This window comes from Rhinopithecus roxellana, chromosome 1 (genome assembly GCF_007565055.1).
Source record: "Rhinopithecus roxellana isolate Shanxi Qingling chromosome 1, ASM756505v1, whole genome shotgun sequence".
NCBI lineage: Eukaryota > Metazoa > Chordata > Mammalia > Primates > Cercopithecidae > Rhinopithecus > Rhinopithecus roxellana.
In genome coordinates this window covers 101,320,616-101,345,390 of record NC_044549.1, presented here as the reverse complement: position 1 = coordinate 101,345,390, position 24,775 = coordinate 101,320,616, and the positions used below count along the sequence as shown (strand labels likewise).

The window sequence follows — 24,775 nt, the reverse complement described above, 5'->3', positions numbered from 1 at the left end:
CACTAACAGCACTAGACAGGTCATCAAGACAGAAAGTCAACAAAGAAACAATGGACTTAAACTATACCCTAGAGCAAATAGACTTAGCAGATATTTACAGAATATTCTACCCAACAACGGCAGAATATACATTCTATTCATTAGCACAGGAAACATTCTCCAAGACAGACCATATGACAGGCCACAAAACAAGTCTCAACAAATTTAAGAAAATCAAAATTATAGCAAGTACTCTCTAGGACCATGGTGGAATAAAATTGGAAATTGACTCCAAAAGGAACCCCAAAAAACAAGCAAATTACATAGAAATTAAATAATCTGCTCCTGAATAATTGTTAGATCAACAATGAAATCAAAATGGAAACTTAAAAGTTCCTTGAACTGAATAATAGTGACACAACCTTTTAAAATCTCTGGGATATAGCAAAGTGATGCTAAGAGGAAAGTTCATAGCATTAAATGCCTACATCAAAAAGTCTGAAAGAGGACACAGACAATCTTAGGTCACACCTCAAGGAACTAGAGAAACAAAAACAAGCCAAACCCAAATTCAGCAGAAGAAAAGAAATAACAAAGATCAGAGCAGAACTAAATGAAATTGAAACAACAACAAAAAATACAAAAGATAAATGAAACAAAAACCTGGTTCTTTGAAAAGATAAACAAAACTGATAGACCATTTACAAGATTAACCGACAAAAGAAGAGAGAAGATCCAAATAAGCTCAACTAAAAACAAAATGAGAGATACTACAACCAACATCACAGAAATACAAAAGATCATTCAAGGATACTATGAACACCTTTACATGAACAAACTAGAAAACCTAGAGGAGATGGATAAGTTCCTGGAAATATACAATCCTCCTAGGTTAAACCAGGAAGAAACAAAAACTCTGAACAAACCAACAACAAGCAGTCTGACTGAAATGGTAATTTAAAAAATTGCCAACAATAACAAAACAAATGCCCAGGACCAGATGGATTCACAGCTTAATTCTATCAGACATTCAAAGAAGAAATGGTACCAACTCTATCGAAAATATTCCAAAAGACTAGGAGGAAAGAATCCCCCCTAAATCATGCTATGAAGCCAGTATCACCCTAACACCAAAACCAGAAAAGGACATAACAAAAAAAAGAAAACTACAGACCAATATCCCTGATGAACATAGATGCAAAAATCCTCAATAAAATACTAGCTAACTGAATTCAACAGCATATCAAAAAGATAATCCGCCATCGTCAAGTGGGTTTCACATGTACAAGTCAATAAATGTGATACACGATATAAACAAAAACAAAAATCCCATGATCTCAATAGATGCAGAAAAACATTTAACAAAATCTGGCATCTCTTTATGATTAAAACCCTCAGCAAAATCGGCATAGAAGGGACACACCTTAAGGTAATAAAATCCATCTATGACAAACCCACAGCCAACATTATACTGAATAGGGAAAAGCTGAAAGCATTCCCCCTGAGAACTAGAACAAGACAAGGATGCCCACTTTCACCACGTCTGTTCAACATAGTACTGGAAATCCTAGCCAAGGCAATCAGACAAGCGAAAGAAATAAAGGGCTTCCAAATCTGTAAAGAGGAAGTCAAATTGTCACTGTTTGCTGATGACATGACTGTATACCTAGAAAACCCTGAAGGCTCATCCAAAAAGCTCCTAGAACTGATAAATGAATTCAGTAAAGTTTCAGGATACAAAATCAATGTACACAAATCAATAGCACTGCTATACACCAACAACAACCAAGTTCAACCCCTTTTACAATAGCTGCAAAAAATAAAATAAAATACTTAGGAATATACCTAACCAAAGAGGTGAAAGATATCTACAAGGAAAACTACAAAATAATGCTGAAAGAAATCATAGATGACACAAACAAATGGAAACACACTCCATGTTCATAGATGGGTAGAATCAATATTGTGAAAATAACCACACTGCCAAAAGCAATTTATAAATTCTATGTAATCACCATCAAAACACCATCACCATTCTTCACAGAACTAGAAAAAAAAATCCTAAAATTCATATGGAACTAAAAGAGGGCCTGCATACCCAAAGCAAGACTAAGCAAAAAGAACAAATTTGGAGGCATAACATTACCTGACTTCAAACTATACTATAAGACTATAGTCACCAAAACAGCATGGTACTGGTATAAAAATAATCACATAGACCAATGGAACAGAATAGAGAAAGAAAGCCAAATACTTACAGTGAACTGATCTTTGACAAAGCAAACAAAAACATAAAGTGGAGAAAGGACACCATATTCAACAAATAGTGCTGGAATATTGGTAAACCACATGTAGAAGAATGAAACTGGATCCTCATCTCTCACCTTATACAAAAATCAACTCAAGATGGATCTAAGACTTAAATCTAAGACCTGAAACCATATACATTCTAAAAGTTAACATTGGAAAAAACCCTTCTAGACATTGGCTGAGGCAAAGACTTCATGACCAAGAACCCAAGAGTGAATGCAACAAAAACAAAGATAAATACATGGGAATTAAATAAACTAAAAAGCTTCTGCATAGCAAAAGAAATAATCAGCAGAGTAAACAGATAACTCACAGAGTTGGAGAGAATCTTCACAAACTATGTATCTGACAAAGGACTAATATCTCCAATCTGCAAGAAACTCAAACAAATCAGCAAGAAAAAAATAATCCCATCAAAAAGTGGGCTACGGACATGAATAGACAATTCTCAAAAGAAGATATACAAATGGTCAACAAACATATGAAAAAATGCTCCACATCACCAATGATCAGGGAAATGTAAATCAAAACCACAATGAGATACCACCTTACTCTTGCAAGAATGGGCTATAATCAACAAATCAAAAAATAATAGATGTTGGCGTAGATGTGGTGAAAACAGAACATTTTTACACTGCTGGAGGGAATGGAAACTAGTACAACCATTATGGAAAACAGTGTGGAGATTCCTTAAAGAGCTAAAAGTAAATATTTTCCTCTTGGTAGATAGCACTCCTGAGTATCTACCAAGAGGCAAAGAAGTCTTTATATGAGAAAGACACTTGTACATACGTGTTCTTAGCAGCACAATTCACAATTGCAAAAATATGGAACCAGCCCAAATGCCCATCAATCAACAAGTGGATAAAGAAAATGTGGTATACATATATACACCATGGAATACTACTCAGTCATAAAAAGAATGAAATAATGGCATTTGCAGCAACCTAGATGGAGCTGGAAACCATTATTCCACGTGAGGTAACTCAGGAATTGAAAACAAAACATATGTTCTCACTTATAAGTGGGAGCTAAGCTATGAGGGCACAAGGGCACAAGAATGATATAATGGACTTTGGGGACTCAGAGGGGAAGAGTGGGAGGGGGTGAGGGATAAAAGACTGCTCGTTGGGTACAGTGTACACTGCTCAGGTGACAAGTGCACCAAAATCTCAGAAATCACCACTAAAAAACTTATCCATGTAACCAAACACTACCTGTTCCCACAAAACCTATCAAAATAAATAAATATTTTTTAGAAAGTAAGAGACATGTGAGTTTCCTTTCACTTGGACACTTGGAGGCTATTGTAGGGTTATCAACTGGCCTAATTTCAATACTGTTATGTCTCAGGAAACAGGAAGAAATGAGTGGGAGAGAGATGGGGAATCAGGTGGTCCATGGAGCAGTTAGTACACACACAACACTTATCAATTAAGTTTGCCATCTTATATAGGCAGGGATTATGGCTCCCCAAAACAATTACAATAGTGACATTACAGATCACCGATCACAGATCACCACACAGATACAATAATAATGAAAAAGTTTTAAATAGAGCAAGAATTACCAAAATGTCACACAGAGATACAAAATGAGCCCATACTTTTGGAAAAACAGTGCCGAAAGACTTGCTTGACATAGAGTTGCCACAAACCTTCAATTTGTCACACACACACACACACACACACACAACATGGAGTGTCTGTGAAATGTAATAAAGCAAAATACAATAAAATGAACTTTGCCTGTATTTTATCGGAAAATGTACACATATATAAATGTGTATGCATGCATGATTGGAACATATGTGTGTAAGTGTTGTAATAATAAACAACTTGTCAATCTCCAAAGCGGTAAGTAGTCACAGAAATTCTGCCTTTTCAATCAGAGATTGCTCTCATACTAAAGGAACACAAGAAATCAGTTGTCTTGTTTTCTTGTTTTTGCTTTAAATGAGGTTGTGCTGGTCCGCAGATCCAGGCAACTCTTTAAAGTCTAAACAAAATTGCTACTAGCAAATGGATCTCAGATGCTCTAGAAATACTTGCAGTTCACATTGCTGCCACCCTTTCCCACGAGTGCCTCAAACTTTCTGCCTCTGATTCGTCCCTATGCCATAAGCCGTGGGATATTCTGTGTCAAATAACTCAAAGCCCAGTTATGCAGAGGAGACTCAAATTAGTCCACATTAAACATCCAATGTAAGTTCCACTGTACAAAAGAGAAAGATTTCAATCAAATGAATTTATTCTGCATTTAACGTCCTGACTGCTGACTAAAGAACATTTAGGAAGTAGAAACATTTACAAGGTTATAAAGATGACATTTCATTTTCTAACCCAGAAATCAATTTTTACTATAAAATTTTGCTTTAGCAAGACTTGGGCAAATTGGCCTTCATGTTATCTCTTGCATTATGTGGAGCTTTTATTCCAAATATTTTTATGCATATAAATGCCTAGCAACACCTTTTTGATGTATTCAGAATCTATAATTTCATTTAATTGGTAGAAAACAGGTTTTGACCAATTCTAAGAATGAATATGTCCCATCTTTTCCATGTGCTGCTCTCCCTTAAAGCCTCAGTTGAAGTCCTACCATGAAATTACACTGTCTCCTTGACTTTCCTACTCCTCCTATATGGTATTTGTTTTTTCATACACACCTCTTTAAAGTAAAATATAACCCAGTTTGAATCTTAATTGCTTTTCTTTACATTTTTAATCACAAAATCATGTGGCCACCCAAGGTGGTTTTAGTACAAACACGCAAAATTCACTGGAAATAAGTAAAACCACAAAGTCAGTGATCTGAAAACTCAAAGAACTGTCTTTCTGGCTATTCCTTGCATGAATAATATTTATCGTAGTAAGCTTCCTCCCTCAGAAAATCTGTTTATGAAATGTCATTCTGTTCACCTACTGCTCTTTCACATATACGTGAGTCCTGTGGGGCATTATGTCTGTGCCTATGTTCCTCTTTGATGTGAGCTCTTCTCACTTGCATAACCAAGACTGATCAACCGTGAAGCTTTTTTTTTTTTTTTTTTTTTTTTGACAGATAGTTATTGGAGCTTGAAATGAGAAAAAAAATCTAAAAGAACTTCTTTCAGATATGGATACAAGGAGCCTTCTCCTTTCCTGAACCTCATGCTCCTACACACACATTTCTCTCTAGTGTCAACTATTACAGACTAAAATATCAAACATTTGGCTTACAGTATTGATGTTTTCACTCCATAAGTACAAATCTCAGAATATGTGCTCAGTCAACAATCAGCTTCTTCTGAAGACACGACTATAAATACACTGGAATAAGGAGTATACATAGATATAGACAATCCTTCATGTATTGATTCTAATTATTTTTCTCCCTTGAAACCAGTTTTTATTCTTTAAGGGAGGGCAGGCTTAGCTGATAATGAATGTCTTTTATTGCATTACTTGAAGTAATTACCTTCACCAGAATTTTGCCTTTCAAACTTTGAGGGCTTGGAAGCTGCTTGCACTCCCCTGTATCAACAGATGACAGGTCCAGTTTGTCTCGGAATATTCCTTTCAGGTACTGAGCAATCTTCCTTTGCTGCTGGATACTGCAGTGATTCTCGATAGACAATATAACTGGAAACCTGAGAAAAGAGCAACACATTCCAGAGGAGTCAGGTGCAGGCAACTCACAGGGATTTTTGAAAATGATTCAGTATTCATTGTGTTGTTACAATCCTAGTGACAGTATTTGCGATACTGCTGATGATTAAAATGCTTCTAAAATGAGAAAGATTAGAAATGCATTTAAAAAATTCCTCTGAGCAAATATACTTTGCTAAGCATAATGGCTGAACAAAATACCAGTCCACATGGGATGGCTTTTCTAATATTTTGCATCAGGAAAAAATGGCAGATATATTATCTTTCTTTTAAAAGAAGAGAAAATTTTAAAAGAGATGAGAAGTCTAAAGAAAGTAAACTCGGTCGGGCGCGGTGGCTCACGCCTGTAATCCCAGCACTTTGGGAGGCCGAGGCGGGCGGATCACAAGGTAAGGAGATCGAGACCATCCTGGCTAACACAGTGAAACCCCATCTCTACTAAAAATACAAAAAATTAGCTGGACGAGGTGGCGGGCGCCTGTAGTCCCAGCTACTTGGGAGGCTGAGGCAGGAGAATGGCGTGAACCCAGTAGGCGGAGCTTGCAGTGAGCCGAGATCATGCCACTGCACTCCAGCCTGGGCAACAGAGCAAGACTCCGTCTCAAAAAAAAAAAAAAAAGAAAGAAAGTAAACTCATATAATGTAATTTTGCCTTATTTATTCAAAAGTCTAAAAGCATCTAAGAGACCACTGAATATCATTAACTGAAGTTACTGACTCTAAAATATATAATTAACTCCCACCTTGAAAATTATGATTGAGGATAAAATAACATAAGGGAATTCTGTATTTTATAGCATCCTACATCACACATTTCAAAATCGCTCTTATAGAATTATAAGTCTTTGTCAAAAAATAAAAATAAAAACCAGCCAAGCATTCATTCTACACTAGCACTCAGGTTTCTGCACAGAAAACATGAGATCCATGTAAGTAATTACCTAAAGGAGTTGGTGCCTAAGGCAGAAATGAGATCAGGGCTGATGACATGATTTCACTGCTCTCAACCTTATTTCTTCCTCAGAATAAGAAATTATTTCAAACTCAGGTTTATTGACTTTTTTCTAGTTTTCTGTTATATATCTTCAGACATAATAGGCAACATATTTAAATCACTTAATATATCAACATATACCAATATTTAAATCACTTAATATATCAATGTGCAGAAAAACTTTTTCCAGGCTTTCATGACAAGCACAAATTCCACAATAAAGGCTATGACCTCCAGACCTACATTCTCTCCTCATTAGTAAAACCTGATGCTGTGGGTCATCTTACAGATGAGCCTTTGCGGCTGAGGTAGGTTTCCTTACTCGACTACAATCTGTTTGCTATTTGTTTCTTCGCATAGCTTTTGCCCTAGAGTGCTAGAAGAGAGAAAAGCAACAGCGACAACAAACGGACAACCCTGAGTTGTCCTGCAGTCACATCAGGGAGTTTTAACAAGGAATTTTCACATTGTCAGTTCATTTACAAAAAACCTATTAGTGGCAGGGAGTGGTGGTGGCTCATGTCTGTAATCCCAGCACTTTGGGAGGCCAAAGCAGGCAGATCGCTTGAGACCAGGAGTTCAAGACCAGCCTGGGCAATATAGTGAAAACCTGTCTCTACTAAAAATACAAAAATTAGCCAGGCGTGGTGGCACGTGCCAGTAATCCCAGATACTCAGGAGGCTGAAGCACAAGAATCGCTTGAACCCCAGAGGCAGAAGTTGCAGCGAGCTGAGATCGCACCATTGCACTCCAATATGGGCAACAGAGCAAGCCTGTCTCAAAAAAAAAAGCTTCTCAACAGGGAATGAGGTGATTATTCCCCCAACACAGGAGACACTTGTCAATATCTGGAGACATTTTTGGTGGTCACACATCAGGGGTGCTACTGGCACATAGTGAGTAGAAGCTGAGGATGCTGCTTTCCACTCTACATTGCACAGGACAGCTCTCTACCAAAAAAAAAAAAAAAAAAAAAAAAAAAAAAAAAAAATTATCAGTACACAATGTCAATAGTGCCAAGGTTGAGAAACCCTGATAGAAAGATGCAACCAAAGTTAAAAAAGGAGAGGAAAAGTCTGAACTTTTAAAATGTACTAAACAAGCTTATTAACTGTTTTAATTTGAAGTGCTTTTCTTCTAAGCGTTCCCAAACTTGAAGTAAATTGTCAAATCACCAGAGGATCTTCCAAGATACATAGGTGGCAGGCCTCCTCAACACTCTACTTCATACATTGGGAAATGAGGAAAAAATTACTTCACTCACTTGGCTAGGACCTGTAGAAATCAGGGTTGTGAAGACCCATTAGAATGCAGTACTCAAGATTCTTCCACATGGGAGGCATCATAAACTAAATCTGCTATGCACCAAGTGTGTCTCATTAGAAAAGCATGTTTAACCTCATGTTTAATTAATGAGAAGACCAAATATTGGAAATTTTAAAGGCTACTGACTTCTAAGAAATTAATTTTACACAATTGTAATTTTAATTTGTTTCCTTTAATTCAAAAATCCTTTCTTGAACAGCTGGTATACTGAAGGTACCTGCTAGGCAACAAAAATGAATCCAAAATAATAAGACATTGCTCATATTTTCAGTGAGTTCACAGTCTTACAGACGTAAAAAAAGGCAAGGAACCAACCAATTGCAAGAGGGTGCTATGTGATATGACAGAAATATGTGCAGGGTGCTAAACACAGAGAAAATACGGAGAGAAAGAAGATTTAAATCAGCTGGTGGTATTAGTAAGTTGTCAGAGGGACAACACGTAAATGGCTTTGTAGAATAAGCAAGAATTAATCAGATAGACTAATGGGGAAGGGTGTTCCAGGCAGACAGAATAGCATACGTAAGAGTGGGGAGTTGGGAAAGAGCCGGGCTCAATGGGGAAGCTGAAAGACAGTCATTGAAGGCAGAATCCTAAATCTCTGTGGTATAATGGTGGAAGATGATAGTGGAAGACAAGGGAGATGCCAGACCTTAAGGGACACGAAGACATGCCTGTGCATTGAGAGAGATTCTGATGGGCTTTAAGACAAGAATTGAATCACCATGCTCATATTTCAGAAAGAAAACTATACCACCAGTGTGGAGGATGAACCAAAGGGGAAATAAAAATGAACAGGAGGCAATGGAGTCAAAAGATAACTTGGGAAGTAGAATTGCCAAGAATTGGTTGAGTCTAGAATGACTCCCAGTTTCTGGCTGAAGCCAGTGCTGCCCCTAACTATCAACAAGAGGAAATGGAGCGAGAAGCAAGAGGAGGTTTGGCAGACTGAGATGCTGAGTCCCCTTGGGGAGTAAGCTCCTTAATGGCAGGAGTCTTATCTTCTGCTCACTGTTGTGGCTCCCCACACCTATGAGATACTCAGATGAATATTCACTGAGGGTTTTTATTTTTCTTTTTCTGAGTTGGAGTCTCACTCTGTCACCCAGGCTGGAGTGCAGTGGTGTAATCTCAGCTCACTGCAACCTCTGCCTTCCGGGTTCAAGCAAATCTCATGCCTCTGCCTCCCAAGTAGCTGGGATTACAGAAGTGTACCACCACATCCACCTAATATTTGTATTTTTTTAGTAGAGACAGGGCTTTGCCATGTTGGCCAGGCTGATCTCAAAACTCCTGGCCTCACATGATCCACCCTCCTCAGCCTCCCAAAGTGCTACAGGAGCCACTGCACCCAGCCTCGCTGAGTATTTTTCGACATGGGTCTAGAACTTAGGGGAAAAGTTCTGGACATAGAATTTGATAAATTTCCAGAAAGTAGATATAGGGCAACACCTTAGAAAATAGTTAACCATCAAAGGAGTGAGGAAATAGATCAATAGAAGACCACAGGACAAAAAAAAAAAAAGAGACTGAGAAGCAATGAGAGCAATGGAGGGGAGAATGATATAATGAAAGTCAAAAAAGGCAAGGAAATATTCAACTTTGTCAAATGATAGGAGAGGGTCAAGTAACATAAGGACTCCAGACACCTCAGTGTATAGATAAGACATCCATCATGACCAAAACCCACTAATTATGTACATAGTAACCTATGTTTCCAGATTTTATGGACACTCGACACCCTGGATTTAGAAATTTAGAGGTCACTGTTTCCAAGAACATCTTTAAGGAGGCATATTGAGAAAGAATGGGATAAGGAATCAATGCAGCATGAGAAAGTACAGATGTGAAGGCCACATTATTTGTTCACGATGTTTTGCTGAGAAGGAAGGAGAAAACTAGGCTGGTAGAGGGCAGAGTAGAGTCCAAGGAAGAGGACGTGGTTTTGTAGCTACGTTACATCAGGCAGCTCCATGCGGGAGGCTACCGCTTAGCTCGCGGGTGCTGCTGTACTTACTCATTCTTCACAAAGGCGTGCTTGTTGATGGTCTCCACAACATCTCTGAAGAGAACTTTTGAAGTGAGAGTGTAACCATGATGTACTACTGGCTCTCCATCCGGGCCATCCCAACAGTCAACTGCCAAAAACAGAACTTTATATCAACAACCCAAAGTCTCTGGTGTTTACTAATATTTCTGGAAATACCAGACACATATTATTTTAAGTCCATTATCTGAAATTATACCCATTTCAATCCTGACAAAGACATGACACAGATACAGAAACTGGTGTTCTGGCATATTTATCAGAACAAAGAATTAAAGACTTGCTTTTCCTCAAGACACAATGATTTGGTTTTGAGTGTGGTTAAAAAGATGTCATATTCTTAAACAGCTCAGAATTCACCAAAAACTTATTAGAAGTTAACTAAATCCAGTCAAGTGTGCCCAAGAATAGGGAGATTTCTTGAAAGGTCATTTATCCAGTTTCACTTCTTCTTCAGGTTATGAAGGTCTTTTAGAAAGTCACAGTGTCCTTCTCAAATTAATAATATAATTTTCGTTATTGTTCACTTAAGCTCACAATGTTTTCATTAGATTGATTTCCATTTCACTACTACTACAGCAGTTACAAAACAACATCGACTTCCTAAGTTTAAATCCTCGAGCCCTGCCAAGATTTATGTGAATTTGGCCAAATGACTTAATCATTTGAAGACTTGCTTTCCTCATCTAGAAAAGGAGAGTAATAGCACTTACATCATAAATTTGAGTGACAGTTAAGTACATGTAAAGTAGCTTGTAACACTGCATGGCACATAGTAACTATGATTGTCATTGATACTATTAATATTGCTCTTTACCCACACAATCTCATTAGCTCTCAGTTGGAGAAAGATAGCAGGTTTTTCACCATCCCCCTCTGACTACGAATTTGCTTTCTCTTGTTTTTATATTCTGCCCCCAGGCTAATTCCTCAAAACAGTACTTTCACTGCATTGCTCCTTTGCTCAAAAGTCTACTTGGTGCATAGCACAGCATTCAACACAGAGAAGTAGTCTGTAAATATATGCTAAATGGATTAATAAATATCTTACATCATACAGCAGCTCTTGCCTGCTTACCTCCAATGCCCCTGTCTCTTGTGCTAGAGATTGGCTAGTCATTCACTAGCCCTGTTTCTTATTTTACCGAGGGAACACAGCTGGACTCTATTTCCTAGCCTTCCTTTGCAGGAGGATGTGGCTAGTGAAATGTGAGCGGAAAGTATGTGCACCACTTTCAGGTATGCTTGACAGAAACCTGCTGCTTTACATAATCATTCATCCTCTTTCCTCTTCTGCTGTGACTTCAGAAGTGGTGAAGATGGCACAGCCACAAGATGGAAAAAGACAAAACTGCTTGAGAGATTTGCCCACTAGGAACACCTATTTTGAACTTCACATAATCAAGAAATAAACTTCAGTTGTTTTAAGGCACAGAAAATTTGAAGTTTAATTGTTAAAAGGACAATGTTGCCTTAATTATCATGCTAGCTCCTGTCTGATAATTCAATCTTATCCTCTCCTATACCCAATCTCACAGGCTTGTTCTTCTGGTTAGGCAAATTTTCTCACATACAGTCCCACTTCCATGCATCTTTGCTTCTTTCTTTTAAAATCAACTGACATATCCCCTTCTCATTTTGCTTATCTAAATCCTAATCAAGGCAAAACCAGGATCCTCCACAGAACCTCACTAGCCCACAGGATCTCTCTCTTCCTTATGGCAAGAGGTCATCATCTCAAACACCACCAAGAGCCTAGCAGTTAATATAAACAAGTGCAGCAGCTCAATGGGAAATGTGTGCCTGAATGAGATAACTACTACTTACTGTCAATCATTACTAAGTAGGAATAAGAACCTTGGTTGCCAGATCTTCTGAGGAAACTAAAATGTCTAGATTTTATTGCTGTATATTTTCCCGATTTTTAAATACTGGCAATTAATCCATTTTTAAAACTACAATATGGGTCAAACATAAATATTTCTGCAAGCTGAACTTGCATAATGAAATGCTGATTGAAAGTCTGCCTTTAGAGTTCGAGACCAGCCTGGCCAACACGGTGAAACCCCGTCTCTACTAAAAATACAAAAAATTAGCTGGGTGTAGTGGCAGGTGCCTGTAATCCCAGCTACTCAGGGGGCTGAGGCAGGAGAATCGCTTGAACCCGGGCGGTGGAGGTTGCCGTGAGTTGAGCTCCTGCCATTGCACTCCAGCCTGGGCAACAAGAGAAAAATTCCGTCTCAAAAAAAAAAAAAAAAGAAGAAGAAGAAGAAGAAAAGAAAAGAAACTCTGCCCTTAATTAGGACCACACAGTTCCGAACTACATATATTCTCTGTTTCAGTAGCACGTTCCCCTATATGTGTGCTTTGTGTATTACCCCAGGAGATGATATCTCTGTTTTTCTTCTAAAACATTCAAAATGTTCACCATAATCATAATGTGATTATAATGGTTAATTTTTCATGTCAATGAGGCTTGGCCATGATGCTCAGTTATTTAGTCAAACACCAGTCTACATGTTCTGTGAAGACATTTTAAAAACAGGATTAACATTTAAATCAGTAGGCTTTGGGTAAAGCAGATTATGCTCCACAATGTGAGTGGGCCTCACTCAGTCAGTTGAGAGCTTAAGAGCAAAGACTTAAGGTTTCCCTTCAAAGATAAATTCTCAACACTGCAACACAGAAACTGCCTGAGTTCCATCCTCCTGCCCTTTGGAATCCATACTCAAAACTACAACATCAAGTCTAACCTAAGTTTCCAGCCTGCTGGCCAGCTCTACAGATTTCAGATTTGCCAACACCCACAAGCATGAGAGTCAATTCCTTAAAAATCAACCAATGAATCTCAATCTCTTGCTTTCTCTATATATCTTACTGGTTCTGTTTCTCTGCAGAACCCCGACTAATACAGCTATCTATATTAATCCACTAAACATTGGCTGTTCAAATATCCCTATGGGAAAAAAATAGAAAAAATTAAAGAAGAAAAAACATTTACGGTTGATACCACAGGAATACTAAAAACAATGTTTAAGGATAAGATGCTGTTAAGAAAACCAAAGGTTCTGAGATACTATCAGACACTGTCCACTGTTCCTTGGGGCAAATGAGGTCAAATATATCAACAACATCTTCTCACAAGAGAAGCACCATCTGTATTTTTCCATGTACTTGACAGTCTTTAATTTGTCTCTGGAAATAATCATGGAAAAAATTAACAGATGTTTCAAATAATATATTATTTTAACAATTTTTACCCTATTTTGTGGTCCTTTTTGGATAAGAAAGGGCATAACAGGATTCTTTATAAAGGAACTAATAGTTTTTCCAAAAGAATGCAAAGGCGACAAAACAATACCTTGCCTGACTTGCTTACTGTGTCCACATTAAAAATAGCTTTTAAAACTATACCAGTCATGAAAGAAGGCAGTCTTCGGCTAGTATTGACAACATAGGCAGAATACTCATAACTGAGGACAGGAGGTTGTCCTAATGTTCACTTTTTATATCTAATTCCATCACTTGTCTGTGAGATGAAGATAGCAACATTCCCAAATGGTACTGGCATCTTTATATGTGGCATTCATGGCCAGGTTCATATGGCAGTGAAGTTTCCTGTAAGTGCTAACGTTGTAAATGGGAATGTTGGCAAGGTAGAAATCCTCCATCCAATTCCCCTGCTCATAAAAGAGCCAGGGCCCATTTTTCAATCAGGTTACACACTATAGAACCCCCAAAGCAAAGCAACTCCGACAAAGATTTGGCCATTCTGAAGGCCAAATAGCTAACACAACAGCTTTTCATAATGGAGCTTAAAGACGTTCCACCCTGATAGCACTCCCAGAGATAACTGGAGAAGTCATAAACCGATTACAACAGCAATGCAACACAGTCCCATAATGAGAATGAAAATCCCCTGGACAGAACATCCATATTTATCAAGCAACTCAGGCTGAAAATCAAGCAAATAAAAGGCCATGTAAAAATGTTATCAATTTGATTTGCTGACAAGCCCACCTCACCAAAAAGACTTACTGCTCTTCCTCAAGACACTGTGTACCTATCCTGACTGAGGACATTATTGCAGCTGAACTAATGGAGATGGAAAACATAACATTACCAAAATAGAAGCTTGAAAGTAGAGAGAGCCTCCAGGTCACAATAGCGTGAAAACACTGTATAGAATCACTCTTCTCCATCTCTCAAGTGCTACACTTGGCAAAAGTTGCTTCAGAAAACAGCTGTGGGACCTGAAATTTTCAATCCATGACTGGCTACATTCTATAAATTGGGTTCTTTAAATTCTAACTGCAGCTGTTTAAGAATAAAAAATACCTTCATCTGGCCACATGGTAGATAAAATGCCACTAGGTATACAAGAGTACCCCTTTATGCTCAGGAGATAAATTATAAGGCTCCCAGTAGATGCCTGAAACTGCAGAGTACTGAACTATATATATATACACACTCTTGTTTTTTTCCTATATATATATACCTATAATAAAGTTTAGTTTATAGATTAGGTCAGTAAGAGATTAACAATAACTAATACTAAAAGAGAACAATTACACTGCAATAAAAGTTATGTGAATGTGGTTTCTCTCTAAAGATATCTTATTTTACTGTATCACCTTTCCTCTTGTGGTGAAGAAGGGACAGAGTACGACAGTGTAAGATTTCATCACACTACTTAGAATGATACACAACTTAAAACGTGTATGTTGTTTCTCTTTGGAATTTCTATTTAATATTTTCAGGGTGCAGCTGACCACGGGTAACTGAAGCCATGGAAAGTGAAACCACAGATAAGAGGAGACTACTATACATACAATTGATGTCTCCATGCCCAGGCTTCAAATATAGACTAAGGACTTCAAATCACAGGACTGACAGAAATTGTTAGGAGGACCATAGAGATCATGTCACCAAATGCTAAGCCTTCAGGAACATCTAAATATTTAGGTAGTAGGCCTAATCATGAATGAAGCAAATTCCTCCTTTTAATGCCAACCTCCCCTCTATGTTGTGCTCCTCACTTTCTCTGGCCATCCTTATGTGACCTGACAGCCTCATTCAATTCCTTAGGGCTGGTCATGTCATTCAATGCTTGCTCCTCCAAAAACACACAGACTTTCTGGAGAACACTGCAGTTGGAGAGTCAGACCAACCTGAGTTCAAATCCCAGCTTCCAAGCTTCCTAACTATGGGAACTTAAGCCATTTATTTAACTCTGAGTTGAATCTCTTAAGAAGAGATTATTCCCTCTTTCTTGGTGGTGGTATAAGAATTAAATGAGAATGCATGGAAAACACTTAGCCAAGACCTGGTCCACTAAAGGTGCTAAAATCATAGTAGGTCCTCTTTTCCTTCCTACAATACATTCAAATCCAAAGTGACAACCACAATTTCCAATAAGAAATAGGTCAAACACACAAAAACAAAATGAACAAACAAATACGAAAAAATAGGTCAAATGAAAAGCTGACCAAGTCTCTGAGATAAATATAATTATTCTCCCCAAGAAAAACATTCCAGAAATAGTAGTTCAATTTCTATTGTCCAGTTATAGATTATTCTAATAATAAGAACTTTAAGTCAAATACTAGGGAAATAATTTACTGATGCAAGCTGGTGAGGAAGATATTTCGGAGCACATAAAAAATTGCATATCCTTTAAAATTATACCACAGCTGTGCATAGCCTCATTTGTGCAAGTATCTGGAGAAGGTAACCTTTTGGACATACAGAGCCAAGTAGCTTCTTTGTATTACAGCAGTGATTGCAAAACAGGAAGTAAGAAGGTACAAGAGAAGGCTCTTGTTCAATGTCATGCACTGCACACAATTTTCAAAAGCTCCCATTTTAGAATTAAAAGACTATTGGAAAAGCAACAACTAAAACTCATGTGTACTTTATCACGAATTATCTTAATCAGATAACTTTCCTTCTTAATACCCCAAACAAAGCTGGAGGATTAGAAGTTTTGAGTCGATATAAGGAATTAATGACAGAAATATGGTTAGGCTTGGGTAGGATACTGATTTTGAACAGGTAAATCAAAAAGAGAAGCCTAGGTATCTGAAGGAACTGAAAAGCAAAATAAATAGAGCAGAAGAGACAGAATTAACTAAGTTGTAAAATTGTCTAGAGTTGACTATCACTTCATGGAGTCACTAAAAGTCATTGTCCATACTTGCATTTACAACGATAGGCAACCATCAGTGTGAATCCAATGAGGCTGTGTGCTCAGGGCATCTCTATGCATGTCAGACATGAAAACTTGTTGAGTGCTGAGCAAACAACGGGCTGAGAGCGGAATGTCACCTAGAGACCTCTTATTGCTTGAAAGGATTTTCTTCCTGTTAATATTTTATAGCATCTTCATTATTCAGTTGTTTAAGCTACTCAATTGTTAATCACTATTGCTGGTATGTACTGTCTGCAACTATTGCAAAAATACTGTTGAAAGACTACATTTCCAGAGCATTCACTTTGTAGTCGTCCTATTGTTTCTGTATGCAGGTAGTTTTTAATACCTGCCCATTTTTTAAGTATGTTGATTTACCTTAATAACATTGCTGTCACTTTTGTAGCAGAAAATTCAAGCTAGAAACTGTCTGACAAAGGAAGGCCCTTCCAGTTAAGCAGTCTTATCTCATTGTCCTACTGCTTTATTCATTGCCCTACACTTTCCACCATGCCTAGGACAACCAGTCATCCCACTGCTGACTCCCAGCACATTCCCCACCAAAACCAAAAGACAATTCCCTTGTGCTTCATGGCGTCTCCATTCAATCATAAACCAACTCCCTTTTATCTTCGGACTCCTTTTGGAATTCTCCTCAACCTCCTTACCCTGGCAAAGCAGCAGCTTACCTTCGAGCACGCTACTTCCTTTCTCCAAGGATGCTCTTTTGTATGAATCACAAAAGATTTAAATATAAACCAGAAGGCATTATCTATGCCTTTACTGCTACTTTTAAATGATTGTTCTTCTACACTCATTAAAAAAATCTCTCCTCCTTTGAAGCTTATTCTATCCAGCTATACCTTTCTGGCATCTTCCAATCACCTTTTCTACAGCATTCTTTTTCTTTTCTTTTTTTTTTTTTTTTTTTTTTTTTTTTTTTTTTTTTTTTTTTTTTTGAGATGGAGTCTCACTCTGTTGCCCAGGGTGGGGTACAAAGGTGTGATCCCAGCTCACTGCAACCTCCGCCTCCTGGGTTCAAGTGATTCTCCTGCCTCAGCCTCCTGAGCAGCCAGGACTACAGGCACATGCCACCACACCTGGCTAATTCTTATAGTTTTAGTAGAGATGGGGTTTCATCATGTTGGTCTCAACATGGTCTCAAACTCCTGATCTCAAGTGAGTTGCCTGCCTCAGCCTCCCAAACTGCTGGGATTAGAGGCATGAGCCACTGTGCCTGGCCACCTTGTTTTTATACTTAAGTGTCTGGCTTATAGTTTTTAATCTCCAATCTGCTCCTGTCTGCATCCTTTGTAAGTTAAAACACCATGTAGCCATCTATTTAATCCCTTAGCACTGACTTCCTCAAGGCCAATAGTCCCTTGCTTCACTCTGTTTCCATGATGCTCACCCATGACACAATCTGGATATTGTCACCTGTGACTAAATCCCATTGCAATGACAGCTCTCTGTTCTCATGTTTTTTAAGTGTGATGACAACTTTCCACATTTTTCTATTTATTTGAGTCTTCTAGTCTCTTAATCTTATTTTATGGTGCCCTATCCACTTTGTTTCCTTTCTTTTTTTTTTTTTTTTTTTTTTTTGAGACGGAGTCTTGCTCTGTCACCAGGCTGGAGTGCAGTGGCCGGATCTCAGCTCACTGCAACCTCCGCCTCCCGGGTTCCCGCCATTCTCCTGCCTCAGCCTCCCAAGTAGCTGGGACCACAGGCGCCACCACCTCGCCTGGCTAGTTTTTTGTATTTTTTTAGTAGAGACGGGGTTTCACCGTGTTAGCCAGGATGGTCTCGATCTCCTGACCTCATGATCCACCCGTCTCGGCCTCCCAAAGTGCTGGGATTACAGGCTTGAGCCACCGCGCCCGGCCCGCTTCCTTTCCTAGAACCATGCAGCCCCTGTCAGTTACTTATAAGAGCTCTCACCAATACCCTGAAGATATTTAATATGACCTAGAAATCCTGAGACTTGGATCAATTCCATAATCTGTCTTCACTCCTTCTCTAAGCAGATGAGTACTGTTGGGGATGGGATCGAAAGGAGTCTAAGCATCCAGATTTTGAATCAGTCAAGACTGTTTGAAATCAGCTTGGCCTTCCCTGACTTACCTTGTCAATTCCTTTCACATTCTCTGATAACTTCTTTAACAGTTTGCTGATTTTAAGCCCTGTGGCCAACCTCCATTCACTTTATACTGAGTGGATGATGCTGTCTCCTACTTCTCTGAGAAAACAGGCATACGCCCTTTCAAAAATCTCTTGTCCCCTTTATCCCACCTGAAAACAAACCTATATTATTTCCCCCACTTCCAAGTCTCAAAACTGCCCCACAGCCTGTATCATCAAGCATTTGGATGCAGAAAAATGCCCAGTCACCAACCCACAGCAGGTAACGAACTGCCCACTAACATATCATCAACCTACATAGCAAAGGCCACCAACAATTCCCTGCTATCAAATGCAACTAAATTGGATACTTCGTTTTATTTTACTTTTCTGTTCCCTGTGGCATTTCTGGCCATTCCTTTCTAACCCTTTCATCCTTTAGATGCAAGTACTCCTGTTCTCTGCACTGGCCTTGCTGGCTCCCCTTGCACTTCCTACTCCTAATCGTTGGATCGCTGAAGTCCTCAGGCCTCTTTCTCTTTTCCCCTTCTCTCTGTAAGTGATCTTGTACATTTTCATGATTTTAACTACCACATACCAAGTTCAGCACTTTGGAATCCTTATCTTGCCCAGACTCTTCAGTAAGTTCAGACATTGTTATCCAAGTGACTGATAAAGATGTCCATGTACATGTTATAAAATCACTCTAAATTCAGCAGATGGAAAACTGGACTCATTTAGGCTCTTTCTCTCAGATTCCCTACAGTATGGGGTGGCACCATCCACCTTCTATCTCTCCCCTTCATTCTTTTCATTCTTTTCTCTCACCAGGTTCCACTAAGTTTACCTCTTTAATACTGCATCCTTATCATCACCTCTTTCTCACTTAGTCCAAGATTTTGGAATCCTCCCTTGGATTCACTGTGATAGCCTTCCCACCATCTTCCTGCCTCCAGTTTCACCTCCCTTCTCCCTCCACAAACACACATGTCAAAAAAAAAAAAAAAAAAAGAAAGAAAACTTTTAAAATTATCCTTTCACACTGTTGCCCAAATAATCTTTCTAAACTGCAAATCTGATCATATCACTGTAGATATTAAAATCCTTCACTGGCCCCTCATTACCAAAAACTAAAATTGAAATTCCTCACCATAGCACTCAAAATCCTTTACAGCTGACCCCCAGCTCCCTTCCTGGCCTAACTGATTTCTCATCACATTTTATCTCGCACTTCATTCTCTATACCCCCACTTCTATACTATTGTATATCAATCAACTGGTGGAATTTTCACATTGTTTCTCTCTATCTCTCTCTCTCTCTCTCTCTCTCTTTGTCTCTCTCTCTTACAGGTGGGGTCTCACTATGTTGCTCAGATTGGAATGCAATAGCTATTCACAGGCACAATCACAGCACACTGCAGCTTTGAACTCCTGGTCCCAAGCAATCCTCCCACCTCAGCCTCCTGGGTAGCTAAAACTATGGGTGTACAATACCATGCCTGGTTTATATTATTTTTTTAAAAAACGTTCATCCTTTCCACTAGACCATGAACTCCCTGAAGACAGAATTCATATTTTACTTACTTCTGTATACTCACCACCTAGAACCCACTAGAAGTTTAATAAGTGTTGGATAACTGATAGACCACAAAGTATCTTAAAAACAAAGAGCTTGGCTGGGCGCAGTGGCTCATGCCTGTAAATCCCAGCACTTTGGGAGACCGAGGTGGGTGAATCATGAGGTCAGGAGATCAAGGCCAACCTGGCCAACATGGTGAAACCCCGTCTCTACTAAAAATACAAAAAAAAATTAGCCAGGTGTGATGGCATGCCCCTAATCCCAGTACTTGGGAGGCTGAGGCAGGAGAATCACATGAACCCAGGAGGCAGAGATTGCAGTGAGCCGAGATCGCGCCACTGCACTCCAGCCTGGGCGACAGAGCAAGACTCTATCTCAAAAAAAAATAAAAATAAAAATAAAAAAAAAAAAAAACAAGAGCTCTCCTGAACGATTTTTGCAATTGTATAATTAAAAATACCTTTCTAGGAAGACTTTAATTTTCATCATAATTTCTCAGCAACTAACGGTATGCTTCACGACTGCTAACACATACCTCTTTCTCCCAGTTGAACAATAAGGAGCCAGAGAGAATTATGAGTTAAGACTGACTTTACAATGAGCAGAAAAAATAGTACTAATTAGTGTGAGAGTGTGTTTCAGGTCTCCATTCTTTATTCTAGACTCAACAGACTAATTGAAGGACAGGGTCGCCCATACACACCGGAACTCAGAAAAAGTGCACATACCTTCCACGCAGCGACAGCCCTCTTGCAGCACCCGTGCATACATATCCACTTTGGACTGAGAAAGGAGCTGGTCCCCAGTCAGGTATGTATTGTGAGAGGAAGCAATGTAATAGTTGCAGAGGGGCTGATCCATGTCTTGGTACACTTCATGGTGCAACGGGTTAAATACGTCACAGGCAGGACTACGCATGAAGTTCGTGAAGCCTTTGGAAGAAAGAGAGAGTGATTTACCACAGCTTTCAAAGCATACATACTTAATAGCTCTAAGAGGGACAAAAGGGGTCAAAAAATGTTCATAATGATTATCTTATTTACCCTCAGGATGGCCTTTGTGGGGAAAACTGGAAAAATTAGAGATTTGCTTGAGGTCAATAGTATGGTTTGGATATTTGATCCACCCAAATCTCATGTTGAAATATAATCCCCTATGTTGGAGGTGGGCCCTGGTGGGAGGTGTATGGATCATGGGGGTAGATTCCTCAAGGCTTGGTGCTGTCTTTGCAATAGTGCATGAGTTCTCCTGAGATCTGTTTCTTTAAAAGTATATGGCTCCCTCCACTCCACTCTCTCTCCTGCTCCAGCTCAAGCCATGTGACCTGTTTCCTCCCACTTCACCTTCTACCATGAGTAAAATCTCCCTCCAGCCTCCCCAGAAGCCAAGCAGATGCTGGCACCATGCTTCCGGTACAGCCTGTAGAATGTGAGCCAATTAAAACTCTTTTCTTTATAAATTACCTAGCCTTGGGTTTTTTTTTTTTTTTTTTTTTTTTTTTTTTTTTTTTTTGAGATGGAGTCTCACTCTATCACCCAGGCTGGAGTACAGTGGCACGATCTTGGCTCACTGCAACCTCCGCCTCCCGGGTTCAAGCGATTCTCCAGCCTCAGCTTCCCCAGTAGCTCGGACTATAGGCATGCACGACTGCATGTGGCTAATTTTTTTGCATTTTTAGTAGAGATGGGGTTTCACCATGTTGGCCAGGCTAGTCTCGAACTCCTGACCTCAGGTGATCTGCCCGCCTCGGCCTCCCAAAGTGCTGAGATTACAGGCATGAGCCACCATGCCCGGCCAGGTATTTCTTTATGACAACACAAGAACAGCCTAATACAGTCAAACAGACAATGTCAAAAAATAAAATATGACTTTTAGGAATAGCCTTTTAAATATAACCATATATATATATATATAATGTTATATATATTATATATTACATACATAATAGATATATGTTGACTTTTTAAGAATTTTCACTAGGTAGAGGAGGGGCCAAGCCAATTACTGATGACTGAACTCAAGCTATGCTTATGCAGTGACTAATGCCATGCTAAAGCCATAGTTATACCAAGAGGTACCCTGATCAACCAGCAATTGATAGGTTATTAAGTTCATCTGAAATATAGTAAAGTCAGTGCCATAATTAAGGTAGTATGTCAAAAGTTAAACACTGTCTAGCCCTCAGGGTGTGACTGACAACCAAACTGGTTTGAAAAAATGCTGCTAATGGCTGGCACATTTTATAACTTTGAAATAGTCCTTTAAGATTATTTAGAAAACCCTATCAGTTTTTTTAGAATCTTTCAAAATATAATGCCTGGGTCAAAGAGGTTTTCATTAATATAACAAATAAATACATGGATGACTTGCAAATACCTAAACAGAATAATTATAGGGTAAATTACTTCAAGTCTTCAAATATCATTAGGTATAATTATATTTGTAAATATCCTTTGAAATTTATTTTCTTCATGACAACTTTTATGTTCATAACTTAGGAAACCATGTTTAATTCCATCTTTTTGGGCCTCACCAAAGAAAAGATTCATTTCTTAGCACAGAAAAGGCCCAAGTTAGTTTATCATCTCTGGTTGTTTTTAAAACAGTTTTTAATGATCTAAGATTTCGTTTTATTTTTATTTTATTTTATATTTTGAGACAGAGTCTCACTCTGTCACCCAGGTTGGAGTGCAGTGGCACGATCTCGGCCCACTGCAACCTCCACCACCCAGGCTCAAGGGACTCTCGTGCCTCAGTTTCCTGAGTACCTGGGATTACAGGCATGTGCCACCATACCCAGCTAATTTTTGTATTCTTAGTAGAGACAGGGTTTCATCATGTTGGCCAGGTTGGTCTCAAACTCCTGGCCTCAAGTGATCCCCCTCCCTCAGCCTCCCGAAGTGCTGGGTTTACAGGTGTGAGCCACCACACCCAGCTAATGATCTAAGATTTTAAATTATTCCACTTCATTTTAATCACCTACCGCCCCTGGAAGTAAATAGATGGTATTAAACCCCCCTTATTCACACTGATCTGGGAGCAGAAGTAATGAGGGGGCCAACGGTCAAAATTGATTAGATAAACCATGGCTTTGCATGCTCTTATAGGCAGCTGGTCTTTCATTAAAGATCATCTGCTCTGCCTGAAAGATCCTCCTCTTGGGTGGCAGCCTTCATGGTATTTCTTTACATATTTTAAATACATATACATACATTAGCTATATTTCTACCATATAATTTATGTCTGACATTCCAGGAGCTAGATTCTGAGTACATAACTGTGGGAGAATTATTTAATTTATTTGAGCCTCACTTCCTCAACTATAAAATGAAGTCACTGTATTAATGAGATTTGTGGTTCCAACAGCTTCTCCAAAGCTACCAATTAGGAAAAACAGTCAGTTGCTACCATTTTAAAAGAAACATGGCAAGTCACTAGTCTCAGAGAGAACTTATTTTAGGACTGAATTTCCCTTCATGAAATTATCAGGCTGAGGCTATTTCCAAAAATCAGCCAGTTGAGAAAAGTCCAAATATGTCATGGCATCCGTCACACATGGTGGTATCAGGTAGACTTGCCTGAAGTGGAAAATGCTTATGGGCATTGCAAAAGTAAGAGAAATAGCAACATCATGGTCTTTGCTTTGCAGGAAAATATATGTGTGTTGTAGATTTTATTTGAATTATTTATTAATATAATCCCATGGATATCTCCTGATTTCTTTTCCTAAAATTTTTTGATGGAATTTAATTTAACAGGCTGAATCAAGAAATGAGAAATAAAGAATATTGGTTATTTTACCTTCTATGCCAAGAACATTTTTCACCTTATTTTCTTCTGAAACTTCAAACTTCTTTATGATGTCAAGACAATAGTCCGTTGTCACATTATTCATCTAAGAAAAACAGAATACTAGTAGGAGTACCTGCAATTTCATGAACTATGTTCCTCCACAGTAAAAAGACATTTACTGATTTTGCATTCTTGACACTGTGCAAAGCACCTAAATGAGCAGTGTTTGGGGTTACTAGTGTCACAGCTACTTTATCGTTGGAGAATGATCATGATCTCAATCTTCCTATGCATCTTTTAGATTGAATCAGTGAAAACAGCCCTTCAACTATTAGACAAATGTTCTCTGGGAAGCAATGAAATAAAATCAGTTATCAATGTAAATCCATTGCCAAAAATACACTCACTATAAGCTAGCAGCTATCTGCAAAACTTAACGTTTCCTACACAAACACTAAAGTTTGCTGATCATAAATATATGTAGAAAAAGAATGATTCCCTACCAAAACAGAATGTTTCTAAGTAAATGCACGTGTGTGTGTGTGTGTGTGTGTGTGTGTGTGTGTGTGTGTGTATCCGTAGAACCATCCATTGAGCAGAGCAATCTGCCATGGTAATTCAGGAACACAAAGGTTAGCAAGAGATAATAAAAATGAAAAGCTAGGTGAGGTAGCTAGCATAACAGAGAACTCTGGAGCTAGACTGCTTGTGTTCAAATCATCTAGTTCATATTATTAATAGTGTAACTTTGAGTGGGTTACTTACCTTTTCTGTGGCTACCTGATA

At 38.7% G+C, this 24,775-nt stretch overlaps 1 protein-coding gene across 7 annotated transcripts in view; it reads right to left on the bottom strand.

Annotated features, from left to right (window-relative positions):
• The window catches only part of PLCH1 (phospholipase C eta 1), a 267,636-nt gene that overhangs the window by 53,037 nt on the left and 189,824 nt on the right, over nt 1-24,775 (bottom strand). For all 7 annotated transcript variants that reach the window (XM_030928468.1, XM_030928464.1, XM_030928457.1 and 4 more), the window contains 4 exons: nt 23,999-24,092; nt 20,926-21,129; nt 10,278-10,398; nt 5,749-5,920 (listed from right to left, as the gene is read on the bottom strand). In XM_030928468.1, coding sequence (XP_030784328.1) covers nt 5,749-5,920; nt 10,278-10,398; nt 20,926-21,129; nt 23,999-24,092 — 591 coding nt within the window. The remainder of the gene's footprint in view (nt 1-5,748; nt 5,921-10,277; nt 10,399-20,925; nt 21,130-23,998; nt 24,093-24,775) is intronic.